The sequence below is a fragment of the Mizuhopecten yessoensis genome, unplaced genomic scaffold (assembly GCF_002113885.1).
Source record: "Mizuhopecten yessoensis strain PY_sf001 unplaced genomic scaffold, ASM211388v2 scaffold10707, whole genome shotgun sequence".
In the NCBI taxonomy this organism is placed as follows: Eukaryota; Metazoa; Mollusca; class Bivalvia; order Pectinida; family Pectinidae; genus Mizuhopecten; species Mizuhopecten yessoensis.
Genome location: NW_018408681.1, coordinates 146,027 through 163,689, shown reverse-complemented (window position 1 = coordinate 163,689; position 17,663 = coordinate 146,027). Strand labels below are relative to the sequence as shown.

The following is a 17,663-nucleotide window of genomic DNA, read 5'->3' as shown; positions in this document are numbered from 1 at the left end:
TAGCTAGACATGCCCAATTATTATTTATCTGGAGACGGCACCACACAGACAATATTGAAAAAGTTGACATATATATATCTCTCATTAGGTTTTCAAATTAGTTTGGTATAGGTGACATCCATGGATATCTGCAGCTGGTAGTATTCTCTAGAGTTCCGTGTGAACTTGTAACCTGAAACGTGATAGGTGTCATGGCAGTCTCAACACAAAAGTAACAAAGAATTTTACGACTATAGCCAAAACACGTCAACAATTATAAATTTAAGAAGTGGTACAATTCTGTGATGTACATTTCTGACACCAGGCCGAGGAAAAATGTTTTTATTGTGCGGCTATATATACTATACAATTACAAGATGCATTTTTATGATGGAACACGATACTACTGCCAGGGAACATGATGCCATTTTGTGGGAACATAATTAATGCTTGCACGGGAACACAATATTACTGCATAGAAACCTAATATCATAAGGTATTATGTGAGAACGAAATACTATAATTACAAGGGAGCACAACATCATTGTATGGGAATGCAAAACGCATTACTATTGCAAGGAAACACAAAATCATTGTGTGAGAACGCAATAGTATTGCAAGGGAACACAACATCATTGTGTGGGAACGCAATACTATTGCAAGGGAACACAACAACATTTTGCGGGAACGCAATACTATGGCATGGGAACACAACATCAATGTGTGAGAACGCAATAATATTGCAAGGGAACACAACATCATTGTGTGGGAACGCAATACTATTGCAAGGGAACACAACAACATTGTGTGGGAACGCAATACTATTGCATGGGAACACAACATCAATGTGTGAGAACGCAATAATATTGCAAGGAAACACAACATCATTGTGTGGAAACGCATAATATTGCAAGGAAACACAACATCATTGTGTGGGAACGCAATACTATTGCAAGGAAACACAACATCAATGTGTGGTAACGCAATACTTTTGCATGGGAACACAACATCTTTGTGTTGGAACGCATTACTATTGCAAGGGAACACTACATCGTGTAAGAATATACATTTAACTGCATGTGCACCAAAGCCCAATATTATTGGTTACTGCATGAGAACGCATTACCACTGCCTGACAGGTGCTCTTTTTCTCATCTGTATTGTGGCCATGGTAATACAGTTTATGTAGAATCTGCACTCAAGCACATAACTTGAAGCATTATGCTTAAAACACGATTGAGACCCTGTATGAACTAATTGACTATGTTAACATGGACACTTAATCATATATATTTATGTATATTCAGTCAATATGCTAGATTCTTTGTAGCAAATTGCTTGGCTTTACAAAGCGTTTGTTTTTTTTAATTATTACCAGTTTATCTGAACTAAAGATATAACAGCAAGAACAAAAGGAACTGGGCATAGTGGGCTATTAAATATATAATAACTTGTAAGTGCTCTTAATCATTTCTGGGTAATTTATCACCTGCAGAGTGTGAAGATCACTTACAGTAGCTTTAAGGGTGTAAAGCATCTGTACATAATATCTAGACTAAATGTAAGCCTTAGTGCATCATTTGGTATATATACAAAACAACTGGTATATCGTGATGTTAAGTACAGGTCGCCAGGCCTGAGCATTGTATGTGTATACCCTATAAAGATGTCAGTCCTATCTACAACATCTCTACTTGTATCTATAGCCTTTATTACAACCTATACACTATATATATTGTTTGTGTATACCCTGTATAGATGTCAATATTATAAATTATCAGTAACATCTGTACTTGTATAGCCTTCATATATATACAACACAACATAATTCACACTTTCTATGATCATGTTTGAGTGGCCATATAGCCTAAAATTAGTTTAAATAAACAGGCAAAGGACAAAATTTTCAGAAGCACTGGTGTGGGGCAATTTCTCACACCAGTGTATTTCTTTCCAAGCAAGATATCATATAAAAAAAAATCAACTAATAATTATCACAGTCACAAAACATACAGAGCTTTGATGCCCTTTAAAATGTTGAAAACATGAAATATATATGTTGTCATAACTTGTCAACATGTATTTATCATAAGTGTTTAAAAGTTTGAGCCCGGAGTTACAGGTATGCTGTTTTCACTATAATTAGCACCCAGCTCATCAGGGTGCTTGAAATGTCAGTTGAAGGGTATTTATTTCAAGATAGCAAAACAAAAGTTGTGGCAGATTCTGTGTGTAACGATGACATAAATGTTGGTACATTCCCACGGAGAGTTCTAACATTGTTCGCTCGTTTGCTAAGACACTAGACGTACTGCCACAATCACGAGACTGAAATCCCCTGAAAAGGTGTACGCTATACGTAATTAGCTTGCTCAAGTTATAATGAACAAAATGAAGTTCTGAGTGGACAGATTTAGGGTCCAGGGTATTCATATAATTTCATGATCAGTAGCTATGTATATACATGTACGTGTCCAAGAAAGAAGGGACACTTGAGGATGGGAATGCCAATTACTACTAGGTGTATATATGGTACATTAAACTGATCTGTAACATATACTAATCAATAAAGACACACAAAATGCTTATGTAGACAGGAATGGATGGTGAAATCACATTCCTGTATCATATAATATGTTATGTTCTATCTAACCAGAAGTAATCAATTGGGTCAGAATGCATTTATGTGTATACAGGTACATGTATGTGTATACAGACACATGTATGTGTATACAGGTACATGTATGTGTATACAGGTACATGTATGTGTATACTGGTACATTTATGACATCTTAAACTTGAACTCACCTGTCAAATAACAGAAATGATTAATTTGATGATTTACTGCAGTGAAGACATACATAACCTAATGTCTTCACTTCAACCCTTTCACCCCTATGCAACTTTAGTAGACTCTACCATGCATTGATCTGGATGAGTCCAGTTGTGAAAGGGTTAAGTATTGACCATTTTGAATGGTACATCTGTAATTGAATTGCTATATACTACGTTGACAGTAGTTTCAGATGCAGATGAAACTACTGTAGAATGAGACCATTGCTTAAATACACCCTAAGGTAGTTACATTACGAAAAACTTGGTAAGTATAATAACATTCTTGTAAACAAATCTTACCAGTTACTAGCAGAAAATAATAGAACTGTGTTAAATCAAATTTCAGATGTACATTTGTAAACGTCATCCATTGGAATGCATCAAACATAACATTTTTATGGATTTATAGTTTTGTTGTTGAAAATCAAATGGTATTTCTGTTGGATACAACATATATTTTACTATCATATGGCAGAAAATACCAATGCTTTCAACATTGCAATGAACTCTATTGTCAAGAACATATCGTAACATGCTGCTGTGTTAGCTCAGGCTTGGTCAACTATGGGGATACCCCACTGGGACCTAGCTGTGCTTGCTGACACAGCATAACACTTCCTACACACCTAACACAAATCACTTAGCACTTCAAAATTACCTGGTTAGCAGATTTACACTACTACAACTGTCTTCTTTGGTACTGTGTTTCTATATTAGGAATCAAATTAAATATTATATATTGATCAGAAGGTTCAAGCCAGGTAATGTTAACAGCTACATATATACTGTGCTGAGTATATATATATAGACTGACAGCTGTCACACAAATTGGATACAGAGGTCAGCATGTCTGTCATGTACTAATCGGTAAAACAGATCTTGTCCAATTTTCCGCTACCTACATATATAAATGTACAAATGCCGAAATGGGAGAGGCTGGCCCAAGTTTGATCAGCATTTACCGCCAACTGGCAATAATGTGGCATTATCTTTCTCAATAGAACCACTTGCCCAGTTGTCTGGCTTTAATTTCATGTAAACAACCAAGTCTGTTAACTTTGCTGTCTGCTGATATATAGCTTACCTAGGTACATCAATTTAATACATTTGTACATGAATCACATGATTTATATTCCCATTGATGATTTCTGTAGGTTCTTACAGATGGATTTTTCTACTATTAGCCATTAATTTGTTTTAAGATTTTGGGAATGGTACATCGACTGTGTTGCAGACTACATAGAACTGGTGGAAATTCCCCATGTGTATCTAAACATGCGAATTCCACTGAAGTTTCACTGATCCCAATCTTTCAAACTTTTTTTACTTTATTTTTTCTCAGTACATTGTACTATATATATTTCAATGTTTCGACTTCCTTAAATACTAATAGTTATTTTTATATAAATGTAATATGTATCATTTATTTTTATTTAAATGTAATATGTATCATCCATAAACAGCTGAGTAAGAACAAGCAATCATTTTTTTTATTTGGTAATTTTGAGGATAAACATTCATGAAATCAACTTCAAACCAGTATCACAATATAGAGTCACATAACAATATTCAAGTCAATGTTGCTTGCAATTGTGCTAAATAATGTTTTATCATTTAATGTTCGTTTTTCTAAAATTTCGCCTTCTCTCCTGAATTTTTGCACAATTCACCCAAAAAGTTGGATCAAGCCCACAATTTATCATCATTTCTAACAGACAGTGCACAGCTCATCATGGGATGTGCATAAAATAAATTATTGTTCTTACAAATTTTCTCCATGTAATTGTAGAGTGAAAAACAGTTAGTGTGTATGCGAGTTAAAAATATGTTATTGTAATTTGTAGGCCTTGTGACGAGAATTGTGAATGTACATGTAATGTTCTTGGTTAATTAAAATATTTTAATACAAGCCCTAACAAATATACAGTAATTACCTGTCCCAATGCAGACAAAACACTAGAGAGTTCCGCTGTGGTTTACCAATATACATAGATAGTTACATACAGTGTAGCCTTAATTTCATTTGGGATAAATCTGTATCACAATTTGACCAATACACTTCTAGTTGACTGGGTAGTAGGTATACACTAGTATACAACTTGTGGTTCAGAGTTTACAATCCTGGTCTAGCCCCGCAGCACTGATTTTCTACTAAATCGCATATAATGTATGGTTTTCTTTTCAGAAATTATTTATCAAAGCTATCGCTATAGTCACGCCACAAAAAACGCCAAGAAAAATCGGTTTTCAATGCAAAGTTATAGGTACAGCTTTTGGCAGTGGTACAGGGATCCATACGTACATACTTTAGCCAGGACATCGATACACAGACCTAGAGCTTGTAAATAGGGACAGTACTCACAAGACATCTCTATAAATCAATCAGGTTGTAAACTAATGTACACCTGTGGTGTATATAAGAGACCACTTTTAATACTCCACATTCTGTTCTAAGAGATTATCTGTGTCAAAGTCTAAAAGAAGCCACTTTTCTGACTTCCTGATGGTGGCGTCTTATACAGGTGTGAATAGTGTTTACGTATTAATGGTTTGATTTATACTACCACATATATGTCAAGGGTACAGATATCCAGTTAATTTATCCAAATAATCTTATAACAGATTGTATTTCTTGTATATTTTATACATACTCTGACTTTTATTTCTATATGCTAACATATTCCAAGTGCCTGTCCATCCCCCAGTACAGATGTATTCATGTACATTTTTGTAATACCAATTATTTGCAGAATTCACTGAGGGAGTTCCAGGTGAATGTGCATGTGGGATGCTGAGAATGTTCAGGTACATTGTATAACTCACACCCCAAAGCCACAACCACCACCACCACAATCTTGATCTTGCATAATTGTCATACAATTTGCAATATCATAATTTATTCTACAAATAAATCTCAAGAAGAGTAGACAAATGACAAGAAATGTATACATGTCTATTTCTTAACATGTCTAGTTGACAGGAAATTTTTTTCAAGTGCAGTCCTCCGGAAATTACAATCAACCGCCTACAAGAGCAGGTAGTTTTAATTCCTACGTTCCACACATGTATCTGAATATTAAAGTGGCAGTTCTGTTGAATTCCTTTCCAAAGCAATAAATATACAAGTACTAGCAGCAATGTCTTGAACATGTGAACAATGGTAATGCCTGTATACATAATACATGATAATAATCTATACATGTATATCATACAAATACCTTATTGGCCTAGCACTGGCACTGAGTGAGGCTCCATTTACCCTAAAACGTACAGGATAACCTAGCTAGCCTTGCCCAACTTTTCCATATATATTGTGTACTAGCCCATAGGCAGATTTAGAAAAAAATACAAGCTGGAACCTGATCTATATTTTTATAGTGAATATTTTACATTTTCACAAACCAAATCATTAAGATTTACTATCTCTTGTCTTCAGGCTTATAAAATCAACCTTTTAGTTTCAAATTTGAATTCTTAGGCCATGAAAAATGTGGGATGTATTTTTTAATTATGGTTTTATTTCTAATTTGGTTTTTGTTAAATATTCAAAGCATGAAGACATTCTCCTTGGAATTAATATGATAAGCACAATAGCATCATAATCTATTTATTACAGAATTAATGGGTTTTTTTTACTTTTGTTGCAAACGTCAAAGGTTTGATATATAATTAAAGCTAGGCAGGTTTTGTTATTCTGGATTTTCAAATCTTAGCTATAATCATCATTATCATCATCATGTACCACTCTCATCTACTCATATATATATATATTGTCCACTATTTTGATCTACTCACCATTTCTCACCATTACTAAGCAAATTTAAAATAGAAATACCAAGCGATATTTATAATTGAATCAGAAGAAAACATGGAAGTTGAAAAGTTTAGAGTTTGGAGGGTCCTGGGTTAGAACCCTGGTTTGGTCATTGCATTTATCTTTCACCTATAGCTATTACACATGAATGATCATAGAAATGTTGTAACAGAAGAGGGAAAATGCACGGTCGGACTGGGGTTCGAACCAGAGACCCTCCGAAATCTAGACAGTCGCTTTTTTGAGCTACCTGGTTGCTAACTATCAACCCAGTCTAGTTCCGCTACATTCCTCCTTTTTCTAAGTCTTCGTCCCTGAAGACATCACCGCATTTACAGAATACAACCCAGGTTCGGGTCTCCACATCGCCAAGCGTACATCCAATGCTTGAAAAAAGGGTTGGTCACAGGCACCATTGTAACAGGAAAGGAAAATTGCACGACCAGACCAGGGTTAGAAACCCTGGCCCTCCGAACTCTAGACGGATGCTCTACTAATTGATCTACCTGGTTGCAGACAATCTACCCAGTCTAGTTCCACTACAGTGTAAACTGTAAATGATATTCATAGATTTTCAAACTGATTCATACCTGCCAAGTGACCCGATTTCCTTCGGGTTACACCCGGGATTTTAGCCTTTCACCCGCTTTTATAACTTCACCCGCCGGGTTACGATTTTGACCCGGATTTCGTCAATTTCACCCGTTTTCACCCGGAATCTTTTCGTATATTAGAAGTTACCGAAGTCACTCGGAATTCTCTAGACTTGTCCATCCTTCTTCATAAGAAAGACGATCTATTTTTTGTTTTCGTTTCTCACCAACAGGTAAGTTGCGAGTTGTTTATATACGTACTAGAACGGTTTTTCCAAATGTTTATACAAATACCGTTGTTAGTGAACTTGCTGGCAACTCATTAGTCAGGTGTTTTAACAAATAATATAGTTGTTTTTACAATTGTATTTACGTAGAAGATCGTATTTTGAAGGTAACATTATGTCTTCTTGAAGAAAGAAGTCATTATCGGGACTTGCGGCTCGGGACTTGCATATACGTCTCTGACTATAGTATACACGTAATGCTTAAAGAAAAGATAATTGTTCACATATCGTAGGAAAATGAGTTTTAGTGTATAAAGCCCTGCGGTTGTGGACCAAACGCTGCATTCTGCACTCTAGTCTTTGTAAATCGCATATTTCAGTTTGATCTGGTGCTTAAAACGACGTTACTAAGACATTCAAAAACACGCACAGGCATTTGATGATTTGTTTTTGTCAATCAAAATTATCCTAACAATAAGAGTTCAAACCCCACTCGTATAAAACTGGATATTTTATATGAGTAGGGTACAACTTCTTATTGTCAGGACCATTTTCATTGACAGAAACAAAATGGTATTTTATATGAGCAGAATGTGACATGTTATTGTCAGGACCATTTTAATTGACATAAAAAATGCCTGTGGAAACACAGTATCATATATATTATTATGAATTAATTTCATAAGTTGTGTTGTTGACAAACCTTTTTATTTTTCAGCTTTGAATTTGGTACTGTGCATGAGGATTAGCTAGATCTGCTGGAGGAACAGTTCAATGAATGTAGAATGTAACTTAACATCATTAAAATATTAAGTTCTAATTTAATATCTCTTTTTCTTATATTTGTTGCGAAAAAAGCTGTCGCGCACTATGACCCTCTTTTTAATTTCCAAAAGAGGGTCATCACCCTCTTTTAATATGTCCGGGGTTGGCAGGTATGCTGATTAGTGATTGCATAGTGCATTGGATGTAATGCTCACTGCATTTCAGATTTATTTAGAAACCTAATAATCTAACCTACTAAACACTAAGATTACAAAATTAGACAAAATTAATACTTCCAAAAAACCCCAGAATATTTGATTTTTCAAGTAATAACAGTCATCTCTAATTAGTTGACGTATTTGTAACTATTTGTGACATGCAAAAATCAAGTACCAGGTAGGCTTATATGCCATTGTTTGAAGTACAATTGTTTCAAATTAAACTGATCTATTAAGAATCAGTAATCAAGATGTCCCTACCCTATACCACCATCTGTAGAGCGTATGCTAAGTTGGGGGCCATACGCAGGGATAATCCTGGAGGGTCCATGGAGCCAATGACCCCTCAAACTGAAATTCACCCGCCATGTTCCAATTTTCTTTTAATTTTACATAGAATGGCCCCTCTAAATTTTGATTAAAAATTGCTGAAAATGTCACACTGCTTTCAAATTCAAGGATCTATCCCGATGACATACATGTAATGTAAAACTGCTACTGCCAAACCAGCATTTAAACCCTGGATCTCCAAACTCTAGAAAGACATCACAATTCTAACCAACTGATCTTCCTGGTCCAGTTCTGCCACATCGACAAGATTTACATAGATACATCATCATACATTTGGTAATCTACATACTTGCAAACAAATAATGATATCAAACATTAAAATATACCAACACCTAACAACATCTGCAGTACCATGATAATACTAGCACACTATACTTATTTGTCTAAAGTTCTCAACACAGCAATCAGCATACTGCATATAAAATAGTCTAGTAGAGGGGTTTACAAATACTGGGAAGTCATGCATGCACAATGTCTTATTTTAAACCTATCTGACTGCCATCGGATCATTTTCACGTCACAGAATTAATATATTTCTTTACACCTCAGTACATGTTTAGATGTTTGTGAGAACATTGAGAACATATCGAACAGGTGTTTTTCAAGCTCAGTTTATTGATGTTTATAAACAACAGGAAGTGCATTCTTTACACTTCCGGTATAATAAACATTCAATAATAAACATATTTTACACATTTCTAGACACGTAACGATAACTTACCAACAGCTGGTGCATCGTAAGAATCTCCTAGAAGAATTTCTGGTGCAGAATATGCCAGAGAACCACACGATGTCTCTAGATTTGAGCCAGGTTTAAACTGATTACTGAAACCGAAATCGGTCACCTTCACTATTCCTAATTTTTCGAAAAATACAACGTTTTCTGGTTTCAGATCTCTGTGTACAACATGTAAGTCATGACAATAAGATACAGCTTCAACAATTTGTTTAAAATATCGTCTAGCAACAGTTTCCTCAAGCCCTTTCTTATGTTTCATAATGTAGTCATACATATCTCCACCATCTCCCAACTCAAGAATTAAGTACAGTTTTGTTTGTGTATCGATCACCTCATAAAGCCGAACCACGTTTGGATGTTGAACCAATTTCATACACCTTACTTCTTGGAATAGATGAGCTTTTGAAACATCGTCTAATTTTGTTTTATCGATGACTTTTACCGCTACTTTCTCGCCGGTGAAAACATGTCTTGCAAGTTTGACTACGGCAAAATGGCCTCGGCCGATCGTATCCTCCATGTCATACAAGCCTGCGATTTTGCCATCGAAATCTTCTCTGTGTCTCCGTGAAGCCATGCCTTTTCTTTCTTTATCTCTCTAAATGTAACTCACGTATCCTACTAAGTCCATCGTGTTGCTAGTGAAAGATCATGCTGACAGTTGCTAACCGTTCTATGAATACACTCCATTTTCGGTAGTATCTGTTGCGCACAGCCATTTGCGCATTACGTCACCAAAAATGCGAACTCGAATGTGAATGAATGGAAAGGTCGTTATCTAGGTCACTAATACTTAATTAGTCTTTATCATTTAGGCTTATTAAGAACACCGTTACTTCATTTCACGTTAAATTAAGTTATAATGCGTTCTTTGAAAGAGAATGTATAATTCTAAGTTTATTTTGAGGAGTGCCAATGTTGTTTTATTTAATATTATAATATTCTTACCTTTTATTTATAATAATATATGCACAAAAGGGTTTTCATTATCTTAAAAGGGATATGATATCTTTACATTGTTTGTCTGGAAGGGGCAGGTTCTAGGTGACCAAGAAGAAGAACAAATATTTATTTGTTTACAGAGACGATGAAGGGACAGGTATGCTCATCAGAGACGTATAATGTATTATTATACGTCAGTCTCTGTGCTCACTTTTACTTTTATCTATACATATTTTGAATATTTTCCATAACCAAGGATCTAATCTAATTCCGTGCCATAACTAAGTATGCAAATCGTAAGGTTGAAATGATTTTACATGTACACGTATTTTATGATGCATCAATAAATGTTTAACCGTATTAAAATTACCAGTGATATTTTTTTCAGTGGATCTTATTTATATTTATTCTGTTTATTAATTATTTTGCTGTCAATTTTGAACTAAAAATTGTGCATATATGTATTTTAAAACCAAGTCACATGGTGACCTACTATGGGCAATAAAAAATAATAATCAATGGTTTTACCACAACAATTTACGGAGGGCCAGATATGTATATATTTACCACGGACTTAGATAGCTCCCTCTATGCTAATTCCGTGCTGAGACTGACTTATAGATATGAACAAAATTTGATATTTACATACGATATATATATATATATCACATTGTAGGTCTGTGGTTTGATGCTGTTGATAACTTACAATACCATTGTTGGGTATAACCCGTTAATAACTAATGAAATTCCACTGGCGGTACCCAGTTGATAAGCTGTATTTAAATCGTATTTATCGACATTAGTAGGAGATTAAACTATTGTGTGTTGTGTGTGCGGTCTATATATTATAAACAGCTATTACTGATACGGATGATAAAATCGTGTATTTTATTTTACAGTGTATATACACGCACAGTATTAACCTAATTTCGTCGTTATAGACAATGTGTTTATTTTTAATGCATGTTTCAAATCGCCGTCGATTTGACATGTACACGATTATCTAGAGTCGCATATAACAAGCTACATTGGATTTATAGAGCTATATTGTGGCAAACATAAATGCACAACAAGGATAATAATAATTAATCACCACAAGTAGGTTTTAATTATTACCACGAGGTAGGTATTAATCTAGTCGTTACACAATGTCCTAAATAGTCTTATTACGTTATTTAGTTAGTTGTGGCGCAGGAGATATATATCCCCATAAATAACTGATAAAAATACACCACGAAGTACATAGTCTGTGTTACTATATACCACGGTCCGTATTGGGAATGAACGCATTCATCCTATGAACGCTATGGGGTACATCGACATTACACGAAGCCCATAGGATTACACGTTAAATGTGAAAATAACAAAAACCAATAGGATGTTTTTAGCATTCAACTAAAAATGTAACCGGATTCGTGTTAATACTGATATGAGCGTTAAAAAATCTCCGTACAGTATACAGTCTGTTCCCCACCCGTTTCCCTTGAGGAAGAGAAACATGGGTCTTTGTTTCTCCTAAATGAAATAAAAACCAGGAATAATGATGATCAGGTTGACTGTTTCTGTCACTCGGAGCTCGGTTGCGATGGTTCTTGCCAATTTATTTAGAGAGGCCCGAATAATGACTGGGGAAACTCGAGCGCGCGACGTCGACAACACGCTATTTTATTACTTTTATGTATTATATTTACTATAATAATTTGTTTTTATTAATAAAGTATTAAAGTGTCAGTGTGCTTCAATGCAAACGATATTTATTGAACAGACTGATGTCGCAAAACTGTTTGTTTCTTACGATACTCAAGGTGGAAGAAGCATAGCGATACTCGTGCAGTTGCGTTTATGGTTTCATTGATGTGTGTGTGTGTGGGGGGGGGGGGGGGGGGGTAATTTTTGACCGTGCTGCTGACCGTTTCTTTGTGATTGTTGTTATATTTTAATTATGTTCATCCATTAAGTTGTAGCTTTTCGAAAGTGGCTCCCTAAGCACCTGTCTTTTTTAAGCATTGATCTGCTCTCAGTTGGCATTCATAGCCTATATGAATACCATCTGAACCTGGTAGAGTTATATAATGGAAATGCCATACAGTGGTGAATATAAGACCTTAGCTGCTTCGAGGACGTTAACTCTCGAGCAAGAAAATAAACAAAAAAGCAACTTCAGTCGGAGTGAGGATGTTAAACCATGACAAAATATCCAGTTAGTTGAATTTAATATCATATCATGAACATGGTCTTGGTAGCTTTGCTAGTTGTCTTTCTTATACCACTTAGTCTATCACAAGAAACGAAATACATAATGATTAATGACATAGGACTAGAAGTTAGCGCCTGATAAGGCAGCTCCTGCGAATTCCTCAAAAATTGTATTGATTGATGTATGCTATTTGTATTAATTGTATATCTATGTACTGTAAAGCGCTTTAGAGTGGCTTATGTTAGCTACATAGGGCGCTATATCAAATGTTACATAATATTTATATTATTCACATTTCTGAAATATCTTAAAATAATGTGGCTTCGTGTATTTGTCTATAGCATGGTAAGTATAAGCGTTTACGTTTCTTTATTGATTGTTGAAGATGTTATATGTAGGATGTATGAATAAGTTAACTTAACATGGTAAAAATGAGTCACTATTTACAAAAGCCTTCATAAAGGTCGGGTGGTAGTAATTGCCTGAATTCTGCGGGAGTTCCGGATGAGTCGTCACTTTTCTTTTCTTCGGTAAGTTCAATCAATGAAAATGACAGAAAATTACACATATTCAGTGCTTTCTAGTTATTTGCTACCTTACTCATTATACCTGTGTTTTTTTCTGTATAACTTCTATTTTACACATTATACCAGTGGTTTTTTTCTGTATAACTTCTATTTTACACATTATACTTGTGGGGTTTTTTCTGTATAACATCTATTTTACACATTATACCTGTGGGTTTTTTCTGTATAACTTCTATTTTACGCATTATATCTGTGGGTTTTTCTGTATAACTTCTATTTTACACATTATACCTGTGGTTTTTTTCTGTATAACTTCTATTTAACACATTATATTTTTGGTTTTTTTTCTGTATAACTTCTATTTTACACATTATACCTGTGGGGTTTTTTCTGTATAACTTCTATTTTACGCATTATATCTGTGGATTTTTCTGTATAACTTCTATTTTAGACATTATACTTGTGGAGGTTTTTTTCTGTATAACTTCTATTTTACACATTATACCTGTGGTTTTTTTCTGTATAACTTCTATTTTACACATTATACCTGTGGGTTTTTTTCTGTATAACTTCTATTTTACACATTATACCTGAAATATATGTCGTCGATATAATACCTGCGAATGGTATTAGAGTTATCTCCCTTACATATTATATTAGAGCCACTTGCTGCCTACCTTATATTGCCTTATATTATGCATATGGCTTGTGTAAAAGTTATGTCCCTTGCACAGTGTACCTCTGATTTGTGTAAGATATGTACATGTCTGCTACTTTATCTATTGTACGTTCGATTTGTGTTAAGGATACGTGCTACGCTTACAGAATGGGTGTCATGATGTTCAGGCGGTTTATAGATAGGAAACTTTTGATGAACCAGCAAAATTGCGAATTTTCTGTTGTACCTTCTACTTGGAGAGAAGAAAGTAAGGAAAAGAATCTGCTACCCCAGGGACGTATACTGTCCCTGGCTACCCCCATTGCAATTTTTTGACTTTTTTAACTCATATCTTTTAACTCATTTTCGTCTCCTACTGCCTTACATGGCAACTCCTTGGCTTTTGGCTTTCGTCCTGAGCATTCGCTCAAGCCAGGCATGTAGTTGAAGGTTCTGTACACTGACCGAGACATTCTCTGCTTCACTCAGAAATAAACGTGCGGTAGTAAGGGGTCAGACCGTTGTTAGTATAATATGACCCTTTGACGTGTCATTTGAATGTCCCAATCATCTTAGGACAACGTCCTCATAATGTCATTAACGAGAACACAAATCCTCGGGTTTCTCATTTACATATATAAGATAAAAACTGTATCGCTCAGCAAAAATGCAAAGGGACTTTCGCAAATGCCGGAATGACCCGAAGATGTCCGATTGATCTTGGGGACTATAGGACAAGTTCGGCATATTTTGTTAACGTTGTGGACGACATGTAATATGTCGAAATGTTTGTGTATATATATTATATGGAATATTTCATAAAAACGATAAGAAAAGAGGAAACAAATTCGTGTGATTGTGGCCATAGACTCAGTCACTATCTTGAAGTACAGTTAGAGTGCGGTCCCTATGGGTTTTACTGGGCTTTGGGACTCCGTGGTTGGAAAATTCATAATAACCATGCATACCTTTACAATTTTATTACATTTGCATCCAAACAAAGTTACATTATATGATCGAACACCAAATTAACACAGCATTAACATACATATAAGAACTATACTCAGAATACAAGCATAATAATGAACTTATTCATTTTGCAAGCCCGCCTTCCTCAGTTCAACAGATTTTTTCTAGAAGAAACCGAAATCGCGCAAAACGTTTGGTTCATTGGATGATAGTATCCTCTGTAAGTTTTGCATGTCTTTTACTGGTGAAGTTGTTTTACTTCTTTCGAAAAAATATTTTCCAATGTACGTACTTTATAAAACCGGCCACTCCCAAAGCTGCGAATGAACTGCATGTCGGACGTGCGTCCATTGTATTGTCTTTTTTTCTCGTTTAGGTTTTTAACAAATGTATGACCCTGCTTCGCCCCCACCTGTGTACGTTCCAGATAGTGCCTGTCTGGAGGTCAGACCTCGAGGTCAATTCTTACACCTGACTTCCTAACTTCGCCGTCAGTATTTCCTGTCCTAGACGTGGGCCTTATCTCACATTAAACCTGTAATTGAATGTCTCCTTAAAATTCAACAGTATTGCGATTTCGAATGTTCTTTGGTAGCCAGAGAACTTGTCCGTGGAATCCGAAAGTTTTCGCGGGTTTATAATACAGTAATTCAATTTGAGAGATTTTGGATCAAACTGCAACCTATCTTAACTGGAACATGTCTCACAAATCCGACAATCTGTATAACTGAATATAACTCATATTTAGGCATTGGTTTAAAGGGGTCAACTACAGCATGAAGCTTCCATTGGAAAACTTAGATTAACACCGAACCTGCCGCTGGTTTAGGTAAACGAAAGAACGTAACGGTAGCCCGCGTTTCCTCTGGCCCTGGCACCAGATGTCTGGTTCTATCTGTCAAAATGTTAAAGTCTGATGTCGCGGCCAGAGGAAACTCGGGCTACGTAACAGGTTGACACGCAAAACCGTTTAAAATCAGCCCTGTCAAATATAAACACACTAAAAGGTTGTTTTAAAATGCGTATGAAAAAAACCTTATATATTCAGGTCAACCGGTAAAACAAAACAATATTTTTTTTCTAACTGTTAACGAGTATTTTTATGTGAACAAAATAAAGTAATGATTCACACAACCACGGGAAGTCAATGGGTTCCGTCCCCAGGCCGGGACATACCAAAGTCCTTAAAAATAGTAGTTGTTATTCCCTGCTTACGTTCAGCATTTAGAGGATTAGCAACAACTGGTTCACCCGTTGTCAGTATAATGTAACCGGGCGGAAAACTGTGCTGGGTGCCTTCGGCATGGTATTTCAGTTAGATAGCACTATAAAGTCGGCATCAGATCCGCGCTATCGCAAGGAGACAAACACACCAACATACCCTGTCTCCTGCATACACACACTCAAGCACGCATACACTACACACATGGAGGCACGTCCTTAAATGACCTTAGCTGACAACAGGACGTTAAACAAAATTAAACCAAAATAAACCCATAACGGAACACTTTTTAATCAATTATTTAAAAAGTTTGTCCTTTTTACATTAAAAGGTTACATCAACTTTTATTTTCTATAACAAGTTTTCCAGCACGTGGTTCAGTAAATAGATCGCTAATTATTTAATTATTTTAACGAAGGCTCTTGAACATATGAAACCGTACCCTGTAAGGGACACTTGTGTAATTATTTACTTATATTGTGGATACACGATAAATATAAGTAAATAATTACACATATTTCAAATAATTAACTTTTTTCTCCAAACTAACATTAGTTTTGAAAAAAATAAGTTTCTGAAATGATATCCATATAGATATCATTGCATGGTACGTAAACTGAGAAAGTTTGGTTTTCAAAACAATATCTAAACTAAAACTGTCAGTGTTACCGTCATCAACAGCCAATAAAGCCATAGAGGGTGTTGAATTTACATAAAGGTATATATAGTGAAAATTTAAAACATCAAAATAATTTTTGTATTGCATGTCAATTTCCTGGACCGTTTTCTCACATTTGTCCCGTTTTGGAAGTTTATACTATAGCTACAACGTAATGAAAAGAAATGCTATTAAAAAAAAAGAAGAAATTGTGTCAAAGAAATTAACAATCTGCTGAAGACACATTATTTTGAAAAATGGAGTCCTTTGGATTGATATTGAGGTCTCGGGTTCGAGGGGTAAGATATGGAATTGGTCATATGATAACCTTTAAGTATATCTACACTGCAGTAAAGATAGTTCCAAATTAATAATTTATGATATTTCACTGGTTAAAATGTAATAAAAGGCGATAACTCACACGAGAAATGGAGATGAATTCACAAAAGGGCGCACTTCCGGGAATTGACTGATGTTGGTCAACCTCGAACCATGAAATACGATTATTGGACTCACGGTTTTGCGATGTGTTCAACGAATCGGGAACAATTTAAATACAAGAGCATATTTGGAACCTAAACCACATTCTGAAGCTACATCGTAACCTTTATTCCGCATGTTTTTTTTACATGCCCAGGGTTCTATCATTTAATGCGTGTACTTTGACTGCAAGAAAACTTATGAAATTACTTCAATCATGTTTTAATCAAAATCATTGAATCCCATTTTAAAAACGTAGCTCACCACAGAAGCCCATGCGCCTGTATGCAAAATGTTCGCAGTAGTTTAATGTGTTGAGTTTTGCAAATTAGATATAATTCAGGTTTACACTACGATGAACGCAGCATGTCATTATGGGTATGAACGGCAAGATACAACATATACAGGTCAGATATGCACCAGTTCCAATCAATAACGTTCCTAATAAACAATAAGTATATAAAATTAAGATAACGTTTGCAAATTGCA

General features: G+C 35.2%; 1 protein-coding gene across 3 annotated transcripts in view; it reads right to left on the bottom strand.

The window, feature by feature from the left end:
- Window positions 1–10,232, bottom strand: part of LOC110461918 (SNF-related serine/threonine-protein kinase-like) — a 58,329-nt gene extending 48,097 nt beyond the window's left edge. For all 3 annotated transcript variants that reach the window (XM_021515653.1, XM_021515654.1, XM_021515655.1), the window contains exon 1: window positions 9,504–10,232. In XM_021515653.1, the coding sequence (XP_021371328.1) occupies window positions 9,504–10,098 (595 nt within the window). In that variant the 5' untranslated portion in view covers window positions 10,099–10,232. The remainder of the gene's footprint in view (window positions 1–9,503) is intronic.
- Between the last annotated feature and the right edge of the window lie 7,431 nt (window positions 10,233–17,663).